The sequence below is a fragment of the Colossoma macropomum genome, unplaced genomic scaffold (assembly GCF_904425465.1).
Source record: "Colossoma macropomum unplaced genomic scaffold, Colossoma_macropomum, whole genome shotgun sequence".
Taxonomy (NCBI): Eukaryota; Metazoa; Chordata; class Actinopteri; order Characiformes; family Serrasalmidae; genus Colossoma; species Colossoma macropomum.
The window spans coordinates 30,621,676-30,636,398 of record NW_023494789.1 but is presented as its reverse complement, the minus strand read 5'-3'; the positions used below and the strand labels follow the sequence as shown (position 1 = coordinate 30,636,398).

General features: G+C 37.3%; 2 protein-coding genes across 5 annotated transcripts in view; one reads left to right on the top strand and one right to left on the bottom strand.

The window, feature by feature from the left end:
• Positions 1-696: 696 nt before the first annotated feature.
• Positions 697-14,661, bottom strand: tgfa (transforming growth factor, alpha). Of its 3 annotated transcripts, XM_036570925.1 has the most exons (6): positions 14,165-14,661; positions 9,821-9,961; positions 8,795-8,909; positions 6,420-6,569; positions 5,411-5,523; positions 697-3,869 (listed from the first exon to the last, which is right to left on the bottom strand). In XM_036570925.1, exons 1-6 carry the CDS (start codon positions 14,202-14,204, stop codon positions 3,862-3,864), a joined length of 567 nt encoding a protein of 188 aa, XP_036426818.1. In that variant the 5' UTR covers positions 14,205-14,661; the 3' UTR covers positions 697-3,861. The 3 variants fall into 3 exon arrangements, with proteins under 3 accessions (XP_036426818.1, XP_036426816.1, XP_036426817.1); XM_036570923.1 differs by lacking the exon at positions 697-3,869 and having other exon boundaries at positions 4,590-5,523; XM_036570924.1 differs by lacking the exon at positions 697-3,869 and having other exon boundaries at positions 4,590-5,520.
• slc2a11a (solute carrier family 2 member 11a) overlaps positions 11,701-14,723 on the top strand; it is a 20,504-nt gene continuing 17,481 nt past the window's right edge. The window contains exon 1 of one of the 2 annotated variants that reach the window (XM_036570920.1): positions 11,701-11,765. The gene's annotated coding sequence lies outside the window, so the exon portion shown is untranslated. The remainder of the gene's footprint in view (positions 11,766-14,723) is intronic. The other variant, XM_036570922.1, reaches the window with a different exon arrangement.

The window sequence follows — 14,723 nt, the reverse complement described above, 5'->3', positions numbered from 1 at the left end:
AAACTACCAGCTCCCTAAAGAAACTTTCAATGGATGGTTCTTTAAAGAACCTGCACATAATGTAAAGCTATACTAATTAAAAGCTTTTTCCTACCACTAAGCCAAAAACCATTTAAGACTTTTTTATTTTTAAGAGTGAAAGCCACCACAGCAGCAAGGGAACTTCCAGCAATATGCACTCACTCAGAAACTGCCTTGCACGCATGCTGTATTGTGTGGTCACTCACCTCTAGGGGCCATCCCCCAGCTCACAAAAGGGGTGAGCGTACAAACCAATACATAAATAGGCGTGTAAGTAAATAAAAGAACTTGAACATTACCCTCAGCAAAAAGAGCACTCTGGTCGCACACTCTTTGTTCAGCTGTGCCTGAGGTTTTCTGGTTTTTAGTTTTCGCGTTTCCGTTTGGCTTGTTCTTAAAATATTAGATGGAAGCAATAAATGGACAGTTTTTTTTGTTTAAAAAAAAAAAGTGACTTGGAAAAGCAGCACGGAACAAGAGATGTTAAAAAAGAAAAGCTGGAATATAATTGTAGCTATCTGGAGGACTAAAGGAGGTCAAATAAGCTTTTAGAACAAGAAGAAAAAAAGACACCAATATATTCAGTATTTTTTATCATTTTCTGAAAAACATCATACATATACATATATATATATATATATATATATATATATATATATATGAATACGTAAGCAAAGTGGTCAGGAAGACAGATGCATGATGCAGCTGATCACAGAACAAGTAATTCAGCTGGATTAATTTACCTCTGATGATCATGCAACCAGTGAAGATCACAAGCACATTTCATTTCTCCAGTCACACTCAGAGTGATACTGCTGTACACTATTAACAATTAGGGCTGAACGATTAATAATTTTAAATCAAAAAATTAAAGAGTACAATTTTCAAACCACGAGGGCTGCAATTTTACCTCCATCCTACATTATTCAAAGTTGTCTTAACAAATAATAATAATATCAAGTCCATAAACAGTCTGGCACTACATTCAGCGTTCATGCCTCACGTCTCAAAAAACGGATGACCTGGTCTTTTTGGCAAAAAATAAAGCCTGGAGCCCAATTATAGACAATAAATGCAGTTAAATAAAAAAAAAATTATTCCCCATTCGTTCAGCCCTATTCACAATGCCTGTTTTCTCTGGTATGTATATAATAGAATTACATGTTGATACACAGCACAGTAGTGTGCAGATACAGTAAAATAGGTGCAGACAGACAAACATGCTTAATATTGACAAACTAGTTGATAGCACGGCATACCTATACGTTTCACAAGCTAGAGCAGAGCAAGAGGAGAAAAACCTTCATGAACATATGGTACAAGACTGTGGACAGTCTATGAGCATGACTGCATGATTGAAAGTTCTTTCAGGAATGTGACATTTTGGATCATACTTAAAATTTGATAAACTGCCTTCCATCCCTAAAATGAAGGTGATTTATTTTGTGACCATTTTTTTGCAATAAAATGATCAAACTTAATGCTTGTCCTGCTCAAATATGTTCCAGGGAATAACACAGAATATCTGACATCTCACCCAAAAAAAACAAAACAAACACAAAACAAAACACAGGCTTATAAGAGATGTAAACGTATATCCCACCACCAGAGCCTTCATTTGAACAACTACTTTCTTTCCAGTCTAATTCATTTTCCTGCATTTTAACATGAGTAAATATAACGTATGCATTGTAATGGAGCACTGTCTGAAAGACTGAAATAAATAAATTATCAGTGTTAATTAGAGCCTTTAGCTTGATTTTCTCTCTCTTCCACAATGAAGGCAATTTTAGGATGTCTCTGCATTAGTATAAACTTTTTTTGTCCATAGTGCCCAGTTCCAGCACAAACTCTGTCTCTTTCCCATCAATGCTGTCTTATTCAATTGATTTCCCACCAAACTGCATGCAGTGATTAGACATAAGTACTGCTAGTACCAACTCATGTTTCTAATTTAACCTTTTAAGCAGTACCTCAGGGGCTTCTGGGTTCAGAAAAAGGTGTTTGTTTCTCCTTTTCCCCAGTGCTAACCCGACTTCAGTTACTTATTGTACGTTTGCATACAAAGCAATGACAAAAGGCTTGAGGATAAATAAGACAGCACAAACAATTTTAAGCAAGGTTTAAAAATAGTGTATCCATGTATAAAAGCTTTGTAATAGATCTGAAATAAATAAACCTCATGAACAGTATAGCTCTTCTTATGTGTGTGCTTAGTTGAGTTCGAGCATGCACGTGTGGACTTAAAATATGTAGTAGTGAACAAGTGAACTTGTGCAATCTTCTCCTACAAAGGTGATAAATTTACTGCAATAAAATCTGCACTCTTTCAGATTTGAAATATTATGCGTAGGAATTAAATCAAAGCAAAACCAGGCTCTCCTCACTCTCACCTCTCCTCTCCTCTCTCCTTAAGGCCTGGACACGTCCATAAGGTTTTAACAGATTTAATTTCTAGAAAACTGCATTTCTGCATAAATTTTACTACCTAATGCCAGCAGGTTAAGAGTGTAGTTTTTAAAGTGGCCATCAGCCACTTGACTGCATTGCAGCAGTGCACGGTGAATCGTGTGAAAGCATGTGACCGTACACACTGAGCACCCAACTTTTCAAATGCTAGCATGAATCCTGCATCGTAACTTTTATGAATACTGTTGCCCTATTGAGTAATACAAAACTTGAATTCAGTTGTTGGTTCTAATTTTAGAAGTTGTATAGTGTTGACAAAAACCTTGTAACAATGCTGTCTGTACTGTCAGAAGACTTAATGAAGTGCATGGACCTGTGTGTATACTTAAGTCATAAAATGGAATCAGAATAATACCTGAAGTGCAAAAAACCCATATAAGAAAACATAAAATACATATGGATTCCAAGACTTGGGTATGTATTAGTATATTAAGTCCTTCCTCAAAAGCCTGTCATTTTCTCCTAACTTATCATTATTTCATATAATTATTATATAACACAGAAGCATATCAGGTAAAAATACTTGGCAATGATTTAAAGGAATGTGCATTGTAGTCTTCATATTATATAAATATATATATATATGCACACTATGTTGATCTAAATATTCTTACAATCTTGCACATTTATTCTGTTCAGCTAAGAATACTGTTCCAAATTTTTCTCCCAATTCTCAAGCAGTGGCATTATATGTGACATAAATAAAAATTAAATTTAAAACTTTCTTTTTTTATATGTACCACCCATAAACATTGTGCTGACGGGTTTTTTTTCCATTCTTAGTTGTGATTTAAAAGACAGAATCAACTGATTTGTCTGAAAGAACGCCATTCTAGGTATCTTGGGAGAATGTTCAAGCACCATAAATAATTGAACTCATGTATTTTTAGGAATATTTTCACGAAAGCTTATGATTTCCATTTTACTGTTTACATCCATCGTGCGAGCCCTTTGGCACTGGTCCATTTCTCCTCCACTAGGGCCTTTTCCCACAAGAGCCTGACTCTGAATCTTCACTCTGATTTGTTTTATCCACCTCCATCTGGACCATAAGACCAGTACAAAAACGGAGTCCAAGGTATCGTATTCCATGTTTCAAATTTCAAGAAAACATCTTCCGTCTTTTTAGTTTTACGATCCGCAAGAAGGAAAAACTGGATGGAACGGTTCAGTCCTGCTGAGTACCAACATTCTGAAATTCACATCTGCTGGTTTGATTTTTCCTATGGATTCGTCTCTGACCGGCTGTGCGAGTCTGTAACTTGAGGAGCCGAGATGAGGTTTACTCCAGGTATAATAGTCCAGGGACGGGGGTCTCAGGTGACAAAATGGAGAGAACAGCCACACCAAGAGTAAAACTGAGGACACGTATCAAACCACTGCAGAGGAAAAAAAAGCAGTGGAAAGTGTTTAAAAAAAAATCATGTAGTATTGTGCATACTTAAAACACAAGTGTACAGAGATGGCATGATACCACTTTTTGTTTTCCGTTACTGAAATTGAAGACTTGGGTATCGAACAATACTGATCGCGATCTCATAATTTTTCTTTCAGAAATACTAAGCTTTAAAATGTGCTGGTTTCCACTGATGCACTTCATTTAAGATGAGCATCTAAAACAAGGCTATCATGCTCAAACTACTCAAACACTCTACTTCCCCACAGGAAGAAATACAGAGCTAACAACTTCACTTCACACAGTACGAGTGTTTGCTGTTTAAGACTACATTTGTTAAAGGACTGGACCATATCCAATATCCAATCCAGCATTTTCTGCTGATATCGGCCCATTGCCAATACCTGCTATCGGAATGGTGCCATCTCTAACAGTAGGGACAAAAATTTGGACCTCACTAATCCTACTAAGTCAGTTCACAGGATGGTACCTTGTACATAGGGAACATTCTCTGATGAGAAGATAGAGGTTGAGTGTGGAAAGGGAAAGAAAAAGAAATGGGAACAATGTCAAAAAACAAACATTTCACAACATCTTTATTTACCTAAATCAAGCAAAAACTGCTTGATTTTTAATGTTTATCTATTTACCTAAATCAAATGCAAATGTATAGGAACATTACTATGGCAACTTTACCCCAGTTCCTGCTTGACAATTGCATGACAATGCTGAGAAAACATGCACATCCCTCCTGTTGACAAATCTGATTAAAAGTTTGTCATAGCCCATAAACAAGACACACTGTGACTAGACTGGTGATGGTAACTGGCTGGTCTGTCTGACCAAAATTCCAACAATTCCATTCTTAATTGCATAATTATAGCTGGAGTTTTTCATTTCCTCCTCAGACAACATAACAGTCTGTTAAACAATGAGACTAAAACAGTTCCAACATCACTTTTAAAGACTGTCCATAACTTTTGACATATAAATAGCAGGTCATAGTAGGTTTCCATACTCAAGTGAACTCCAACATTGATCCACTTTTGCTGAAGCATAATTTGCCCCAGGAGAAACAGCTCAACCACAATGCAGATTAAGATGGGATGGTTAAATATCTCAATAATTGAGCTGTACTGTCCTTAGACAGTACAGCTCCTACACCAGAAGTTTCATGTGAGATTTAGGGGCCTATGCAAAACACTCAAGTACACTGAAACCAAAGCAGATGAGTGCACACGTACCTACACGGCATGCCATCACCATGTCACTTTCTAAAGAAAGTCTACTGTTCTCTACATAGGGTCTTCAAGGGAGTGAGAACAGATGGAAGTAACATCTTAAATTCTCTATACAGACACACATTGGGGTTAATGGTCACATTCACCAGCAGTTTCACTGTAACAGCACCCCACTTGTGCTTATAATTAGTTACACCACGACACATTCATGCTTTACACATTCAAAGAAATTGTCTACTCAGCAATAGACACAGTATAAAAAAATAAAACTAAAGCCCATTACCTGTCTCTGAGTGGCAGCAGGACGTCCCACCCTTTATAATGCTATTTGGTTTCTCTGACCAACAGCAAAGGCCATGACCTTGCCTACACCCTCTTCGCCTCCACCAACAACTGCTGAGGAATCATATTTACCGTTAATCTGTTTAATATAATCAATGCTTCAGCCTAAATTTACAATTTATATGACATTTACATGAATAACGCATCTAAATCCAGGACACAGAACATTTAAATACATACTACATGAAAGTACACTACAAAAAAGCTCACTCTCTTGGTGGCATCTGTCTCCATCACAGGACTACATACCAATTGGTCCTTTTACCAGTTTCTACAGTAATGTAAATTTTATTTGGTGGTTTTATTTCAATCAATTAAAGTTTATTAATCAAAATGTTCACAGCTTAGATGCCAATTTCCACTGGATATAATTAAATATTGTTTTATGTTTAACATAGAATGTATTAAACTTTTCTCATAATCAAAATTATTCATCCTGGCATACAAAATGATAGGATTGGGATGGGTTCCCAAAAGTTCAGAAATGGCCTGCCATCCTGATCATCGACCCAAACAAAAGCCTATTCTACTCTTCATTGTAAGGTTAACTGGATAAAATGACTGTGTTTTGCAGTCTGTGTCATTTATTGGTACATTTTAATGGAATTAGTTGTCCAAAAATAATATAATTTCATGGATTACATTTCTAAGCAATAATGCAGAGTTCTCTGAGAAAACGTTCTATGATTAAAAGATACAGATAATAATAAACCCTGAGACCATTTTAAAGACCCTTTTAAAGACCCCTTTAAAAACCCTCATTTTTTTTTTTTTTACACATCAGTTTTTTCCTTTATCTTATGGTGCTCAAAGCCTAGATAATGGTCATGCTGCCAACCAGCAAAGGAGCACTGTACTGTATTTGTATACATGCTCACATGCCATCATAACAAAGAATACCCTTAAATGTGAGGTTTACTGAGCACAAAAACGAAATGTATAGTACTTACTTTAATAGAGTGCAAAGCAGCATGAGCAGGACACTACCCACTATGCACAGCACCAACATGGTCGCCACTGTCTGATGCCTGTGGTTGGTAGCCACCACAGCCAGGAGGTCTGCATGTTCACAGCGCATCCCCATGAAGCCTGGGTGGCACCTACACACACAAAAAAAACAAACAAATCAAGGTATGTCAAGTACAGAATAAGTAACAAATGTTTTGTTTCTGAAAGGCTTATATATATATATATATATATATATATATATATATATATATATATATATATATATATATATATACACACACACACACACACACACACACACACACACACACACACACAAGAGTGGTTAAGGGGACATAATGATGCTGTTCTATTCCATGGCAGCATTATATTCCAGGAAAAGGTCTCTACCAGTAGTTACATAACAATAGGAAAGTGTACCTTCTGTATGCAATTGTTTTGAATACTCATATTTACTTTGATGATACATAGCGCTCTGGTGCATTCTTACAGAGAAAACAGAGAGCTTACTGGAGCACTCTCTATATTATCTAGCTCTCTATATTATTCCGGTGTGCAATCTATCATTATTACTTCTGATCAGGACAATTTGCATGTGTAACTCGGACTCATATCATGATTAAACTCTTTCAAATGTAGAGATAAGGCAGAACACAGACTTACATAAACTATTCACATGACAGTAATACTGACAAATCTTGATTTATACAGCTTAATTGTGTTATACTAAGTCAACAATACGTTATTCAGTAAATAACAAGACACGCTTGTCTAAACCTAGACAGGCCCAAGCAAGAAACTTGAGACCGGAATTTCTCTAAATTCTCTAAATGAGTCAGCCATAGTCTGGCTGCACCGTGGAAGACCTATAGATTGGGTCACAGTTTGGGTACTACGTATTACTCATAGTCTGGCTACGAGGGTTATTCAGTGTCAAACTGAAAGACATGTTCATGTATTACTATAAATGTAAAGTGGGACACTGGTGGGAACATTAACACTGTAATTACTTATGTTCTCTGTAGATCATACTGTAGTATCATGTGGTATTTGCCATTTCTGACACTTTAAACATGTATTGTTTGTACAGAATTGCAGCATAAAGAATATCTGAGGTATCTGATGTTTTGATCTATTGTAGGTTTTGCACGTACACTTATGTACTGTGTTGGCACATTTTTCACCAAAACAGTAAGTTTGCAAAAGAAGAAGAAAGCATTAAAAAAATTTTTTGTGAGTTAATGAATACGATTTTTTTAACTAGTTTTGGACCATTTCAATTTGTACGTTAATCACAAAATTTTGACATAATATAAAGAACGGTGGGTGGGGTTTTGTTCTGAGAGAACAATGTGAGATCTCATACTATCAAATCAATTTCAATCAAAGTCTAGCTTTAAAGTCTAAACAACATGATGATGCTGCTTGCTAACTACCTTCAAAATGTCACGTCATAGACTCTACTGTCTTGTATGTTTTCAAGGGTGAGATAATGCACATTTGTTGATATTTTTACTATTTATATATCCCCATGTTGTTTTTTTCCCCTGTTCAGGAAGAACCAGTTCCCAACACTCTTTTCCCTTTCACATAGCAGTGCTACTAGTCTGGAGGAGCAAAAGCCCATGCATATTTGCTCCTGATCTTGCAGCACTGTTAAGCACCACAGAGATTTCAAAATCCACTCTGGTGAGCAAGAAAATCATTTTTGCTTTCCTTCCAGTAAAAAAAAAAGAAAAGAAAAAAAGCCCTGACCATGATCAGCTTAAATCTAGCTCGGCAGAGCACTGGTCTTGTCCTTGTTTTAGGAGTGGGAGATGCACCAGTGTAAAAGTGAATACCTGAATGTCACTGTCCCATTATATGGATTTCACCATATCGTGGATTCAGGGATGAGCCCAAAAAACAGTGAACGACAAATCAGCCCAAATAGATTTGGCTTCTTAAAAACAAAGAACAACGTGCAAGTTGTTGTCACTGACGTAACTCAAGATAGAAAATACCAGCAGCTTTTTCACCATTGAAAAACCCATTATATCATTACTATCCAGAGAAAATCTTGATATAAAGTATCATCTAACACAATACTTTGTTTCGGAGCAAATCAGTGAAGAAAACATAAAGTAGTTATGATTGAATAAAACTGAGTAACTTTTTGTATTCACCATATTTTTTGGTGTGCATACCTGGCAATCGTGTTTACAGTTCATAACCCTGGGCATATATAGTACATGTTTTGTTGATTTTCTAAGTGAAAACAGGTTAACACAACCTCTACAGAGGATGCACTTAAATATGCAATTATATATATTATATATATATACACACACACACACACACACACACATATACTCACACACACGCAGGCGTTTCCTCCACGATGAGGAAGCGGCATGTGCCATGGAAGCAGAACTGACTGTGAGAGTCAGGGCAGTCAGCGAAGTGCGAGTGGACTGCTGCTGCTATAAACTCTACAGCCAAGAGAGAGAGACAGAAGAGCATCACTGTCATGCATTTTTAAAACAGGTTAACACATTAAAGCACAGAAAACAAGTCCTTGTTGACAGATGTGGCAATATGGCAATATTTAATCAGTTAGTACCAAAAAAAAACAGTAACAAACTGCTGCATTACAAAGACAGCAACTTATTAAACCTCAGAAAAACTAGACGTCATGATTTACATACTTATCGTATTGGATATTGACATACATATGATACATATTGTGTATTAGGAAAATGTCTTTAGGTATTGTGATATTTGCCACATTAATTATTTGCCAAAAAATAATCAACAAATCACTGTGTCCAAATTTTTCATATTGACCTGTCTTTAGAAAAGTAATCACTCAATTGTCTAGACACCTGTACAACAGCACAGTAAAGGTGAAGAGAAACTTTGATTCTGCAGTAAAGCTAAACAGCCATTCTGGTGAAATTCTGTTTTATATCCCCTGCAAATCAGTCCTCATACACTCCCTTACATTTATTCTCTTCTACTCTGTTTCTTAAGAGGTCTGGGCGAGACAGGATGAAGTCGGACATTGCAGACTTAGCCAGGGTTCTCTTTCTCAGGACAGGAAAGATCTTCTGCCTTTTATTAAAATTGCTGGATTTTCAGTTCATCATTGTGAGCTTTGTCTCCAAAAATAATTGCAATGAAACACTGTGATTCCGTCAAATCAAGCCATGTGCCCAGGGCTTGTTTATAGGGGCTGTTTGTACAGTTACGTCAAAATAGGGCACTCCAGGAATGACCATGATATATATATGTTCATGTTCACATCCACATTTTACTCGGATAAACAAAACCTCAATACTTCTCATACCCAAACAGCACACAGATAAACACACAGGGTTAGAGTAACTAAACAACGTCTTACTTCTGACAACTTTAGTAGTACTTGTTGCAGTTGTGGAGCTGATAGTAGTTGCTGGAGTGGTGGTGGTGGTTGGGGTTGTAGTTGCTGTAGCTGTTGTTGAGGTAGAATTTTCTTGCACCTGTCCATATGTAAACAAAGAGCCTACAAATCAAAACATAAATTAGATTTCACACATCAAATCTGCCAGAATAGTACAATAAACTGTGAAAAATTTCCATCCTAAATGTGACCCTGGGGGGGAATATATTCCCTGAAAAATTGGCATGGCAAAGCTACTTACCTAAAGAGCCAACAGAGTGAAAAATGGCGAGACTCATAACTAATACAGCAATGACAAGACAGCAGCACAACAGCATTACAAGCCAGAGATAAGAGGTTCTAAGCGGCATACGGCAAAGAACAGTATTGCTCAAGTGAACCAGGCCCACTGGTGCTCAATCACTTAATGCCAGTTCATAATCAGATTGAGGTTAATTACACTGTCACGGAATAAGAATGGAAGCAAATGAACCTTGACTTTTCTATAATCTGAGAGATAAATTAGGGAGTGCCCAAGTAAAAAATAGGCTTAAGGCTCACACTTACTAAAAGACAGTGTTGGGGATTCCATACACTCTAATCACCTCTAGTCGCACTAATCTCCTCCAGCTGCAGAGAGCTTAGAAATGAGAGTAATGTTCTCAATGCTTTCTGCCAGTTTGAAAAATCTCAAAGAAAATTTGTTGTAATTTTAAAGAAAAAAAAAATTGTGCAAATAGATACCATTACATGCATAGATACACCATTAGCCTGTTGATAGCGTATTATTATAAGATTTTGTAATTTTCGAATTGTAAAACTGAAAATGTTCACATTAACATGGGAGATTTTCAGTTGTTGTTGGCCACAGCCATGCCATATATAAAGAGACTTTTCTCTTTACTAACAGCTTGTTTGCTACCCAGCTCACTATCAGCTTTCTCTCTATCTCTCTGCTGCTCCTCAGCACACTCACACACACAGTCCCCCAGGCGTTTCTAGCTCCACACTTTTAAATAAGAGTCCTTAGCAAAATAAACCCACAAAAGTAATGCTGAAGTACACACAACCTAAACAAACATGCAAATACATTGCTTAAACACCCTACAGTACCATACATTAGCTATAGTCTGTTACATTTCAAACAACGGTACAATGTGCTATGCACCACTTCATGACAAAAATGTATCAATAAAAGAGGTGCTCTTAGGTCCACTTCGAGTTTTTGGAAAGAATATCCTGATATGAACCATGCATGTCTTAAACACCCAGTGCTTAAGCTCAAAAGCCCTGGGGAAATCAGGCATCACCCCAGGCATAGCTTGCTTCTGAGAGCTTATACAGATTTCAGGTGAACAAGACCAAAGAACATGAATGACAGAGGATTTTCTGTTAACAAGCCACATAAATCAGCATTACAGGCTCTACAGTCTGGCAAAAACAGTCCTTACTATTAACTACACTAACAGGGGTGCTGGACGGTAAATGTATCAAATGTATTGCTTACCCAGTGTCACTGCTTGTTATGCAAGTCTGACATAGATTTACCCATCATTTTATATAGGTTACATAAACATGTAAATATTTTAAAACAGCACTGGGGAACAGAGTGCTAGAGTTCAGCACAGTTTGGTGTTCTCCCTGCTCCCTGGGCAGGAATCGGGCCCTCCAGGAGTCCCCACCTCTGCTTCAAAATGTTCTGGTACAGATCACTACAAAGTTGATCACTCTGAAAAAGTTAATATAAAACCTGTTCTGAGTTCTCAGAATTTTTATTCCTGCCTAGGGTAATCAAGCTTCCAGCAGATGGTGCTACAGCCAATGAAGACTCTGTATTTTTCCAGAATCTGTCCCTTTAGAGTCAACACAAGAGGTCATTTTTGGATCACGGAGAACACAATTCTGCGCTAGCGAGGACATTTCACACGTAAGTATACAGTTTTCTGAGACCCTTTATTGCACCATTTCTCTACCTTCAGACAATGACATGAAACCCCAAACTTCACTTTGTTTTGTTCAGTGAAAGTTGACCCTCAGCAGTCCCAAACTGATGTGTCATATGGTCGCTGATAAACAATTTCTTTCCAATCAGCCTAACAGCAGAGTCTTTCTGCTCGTTATCGTTGTTTTTGTTTACCTAGTTAATCTACCACGCTCTTTGGTGTTCTCCTCTTTAGTGTTCCAAATGGCTTGTGATTTAATGAAAACCACTAATTTTTTTTCCCTGTTTTTCTTAATACAAAAAAAAAGAAAAAAGAAAAAGAGGTATGAACTGAACTGTGGATTTGGAGGATCATTACACTCCTATTTGTCTGGAAAAAAGTCAAACTTTTCACAATATTAGACTGGAACAGAGCTCAGAAACTTTATTTTTTTATATATATATACCTTGATGGACAAATACTTTTTTAGGTGGCCTTGACTTGATAGCTTTACTTTAACTCTGAGTAGAATACTCCTTTAAGACCATAAATCAGTACAGCACTAAACTTAATCCATGGAAACTGCATATTCACTGTACCCAAAATCCCAGCTTCTTCACTTCACCTAGATATCTGACTTGCTGAAGACTTTGTTAAGGCATGGATCTAGAGAGTATTCTCACAATAGGAGCACACAGTTTGACAGAGATCAGGTGCACTGTGTCTATGTATTCGAAAGCATTAACTGAGAGTCATAGCCAATCCAATGGTTATTTGACATATAACCCTTGACATAGACATGCTGTGTTTGCAATGTGGGATGACAAAACAAGCCTGTTTTCCCAGGCCTCTCATGGGAGGACAGCAGCATATCCTGACCCTTAAATGTTACCACAATATGACCACATCAGGTCAAGATTCTGGCTGATAAACAGTTAATTCTATTTATCAAAACCTTCATTACAATCTGTAGACATGAGTCAGCTCAAGGAGTGAGAATGCATGTTAAGGATGAGTCCATTTCTGCCTCACCCACTGAGAGCTTTCAGAGAAATGAGAAAACCTGGGGACCTTTAGAAAAATGAGGAAGCATCTTGCATGATAGATGCGCTGCAGTTTTAAAACTGAAAAAAACTGAAAAAACAATATATAAAACCACTGAGGTTGCATTACCAATTATAACTGGTTAATGACAACAAATGTACACTTGCTGAGGACTGGGTAAGATGTAGCATTGTACAATATATACATAATATACCATATTGTGATAATATTGTTGCATATTGTGATTGCTATGCATCGTCCACAATATTAAAAATGCAACGCTGAACACTTGATTTGACTTTATAAAGATTGGCCTGCATTATTTTGAAAAAAATTGTTAGATTATGAGACTGTCTTGATTAATCAGAACACCCACAGAAACGAACACCAAGACGCTTATAGAACAAAATAAATCTTCTTTGACGTGTTCCTGTTTGCATACTGCAGTTTTCTGAGATATCAGTATCACAAAGCATCTCACAACAGCAATATATTGTGCAGTTCTAGTATGATGTAAACAGGCAAATTCATACAATGGCATAGAATAATATGAAACACCTTCAGAAGCCAAAAGTGCCTGAAAATTTGCATGATAAATTCTTTTTCTTAATCATCTAGTGTGTCTTCTGATGACACAACAGCTTGCTGAGGCAAAAAAAAAAAACTTCCCAACACTGCTGAAACAAAGGATAAGGGATAGCAGCAGAGGAATGGCTCTATATTTAAACTAAGCTCCTTAAACCTTATTAATGACAAAGGAGCAGGACCATCCACCTGTGAAGTTTTCTAAAAGCTCACAGCTCTGGCTGCAACACTTCCTAGCCAACACAACAGATATCCTAGCTGATGATACACTGAGGACACAAAACTGATGGATGTGGACTGAGGCAGGGATCAGGCTGGAATGGATGGTCTTGTGGAGTCATTTCATTTCAGATTTGGAAAACCAGGCGTCCCAAAAAAGTCACAACTTAGATTCAACCTTCTATGCATCATGCATAGGATAAAGACAAACACTGCCATTTACGTCTATTGGCACTGAAGAATTTACTAAAATATCTTTTTTTTTCTTCACATAGGCAAGCAGTAATGCTGGATGAGAACATAAGCAATAAAGGAAGACTTTCACACAAGCCAAGATATTTCTGATAATAAAAGCCTTTTACTTTAACTGAAAAAAAAATCATATTACATTGTACCAGACTTTAAGGTTAAGTAGCATACATTTTTCCTTTGCTTAAATTTTACCTCAGTTTGATGATGCCAGTGCTTAGCATGTTAGCTCCACATTTGATTTGTGTTTTTAAAACGCATGCACCTGAACCCTGGATTATTAGACAAACTGGAAGTGTTCACTCACCAATTAGGATGAATATCGTATCCCAAAAAGCACGATACATCTTTATAAAGTTTCAGTTGGACCCTTTATTCAAGGGTCCGTGGCGTCTGAACAGTATATAAAGTGTAAATGTAATATATCCAGTTTAAGTACGTTTGTCCGCCAACATGGGGGAAGGCACGCGCGTATGCTTGAAGGAAACAGAAGGAAAAGCTAAGAGAGTTCTGCTGTTCCCGAAGCTGATTTCCATAACAGTGGAGTGGATCTTAACGCGTGCTTTTTGGCGTGCTCACAAAAAGCCATGTGTCCACTGAGGTCTATTAAAGTTGACGTCAAGCTTAACGTAAGTATGCGAGTGTGCTCCCTCTCCTTTCTATTATTCACCGCATAACCGACAGGCGAGCAGACTCGACCACTGAAATCACTGAAACGCTGAAGGAGAAGAGACAACCAGCAGCACAACAGTGTTACACACACTTACACAGGGTGCATAATCCGCACCCTGCACTACATTACCCAGAGTGCGAGAGAGAGAGAGAGAGAGAGAGAGAGAGAGAGAGAGAGAGAGAGAGAGAGAGAG

Excerpts from the sequence above, each read along its gene's own strand:
- tgfa (XM_036570923.1), bottom strand. The coding sequence starts at position 14,204 with ATGTATCGTGCTTTTTGGGATACGATATTCATCCTAATTG. Across the intron at positions 8,910-9,820 it reads TACTACTAAAGTTGTCAGAA|AGTTTATAGCAGCAGCAGTC; the intron begins GTAAGACGTTGT and ends TCTTGGCTGTAG. Across the intron at positions 5,524-6,419 it reads CTGCTTTGCACTCTATTAAA|CAGTTGTTGGTGGAGGCGAA; the intron begins GTAAGTACTATA and ends ATGATTCCTCAG.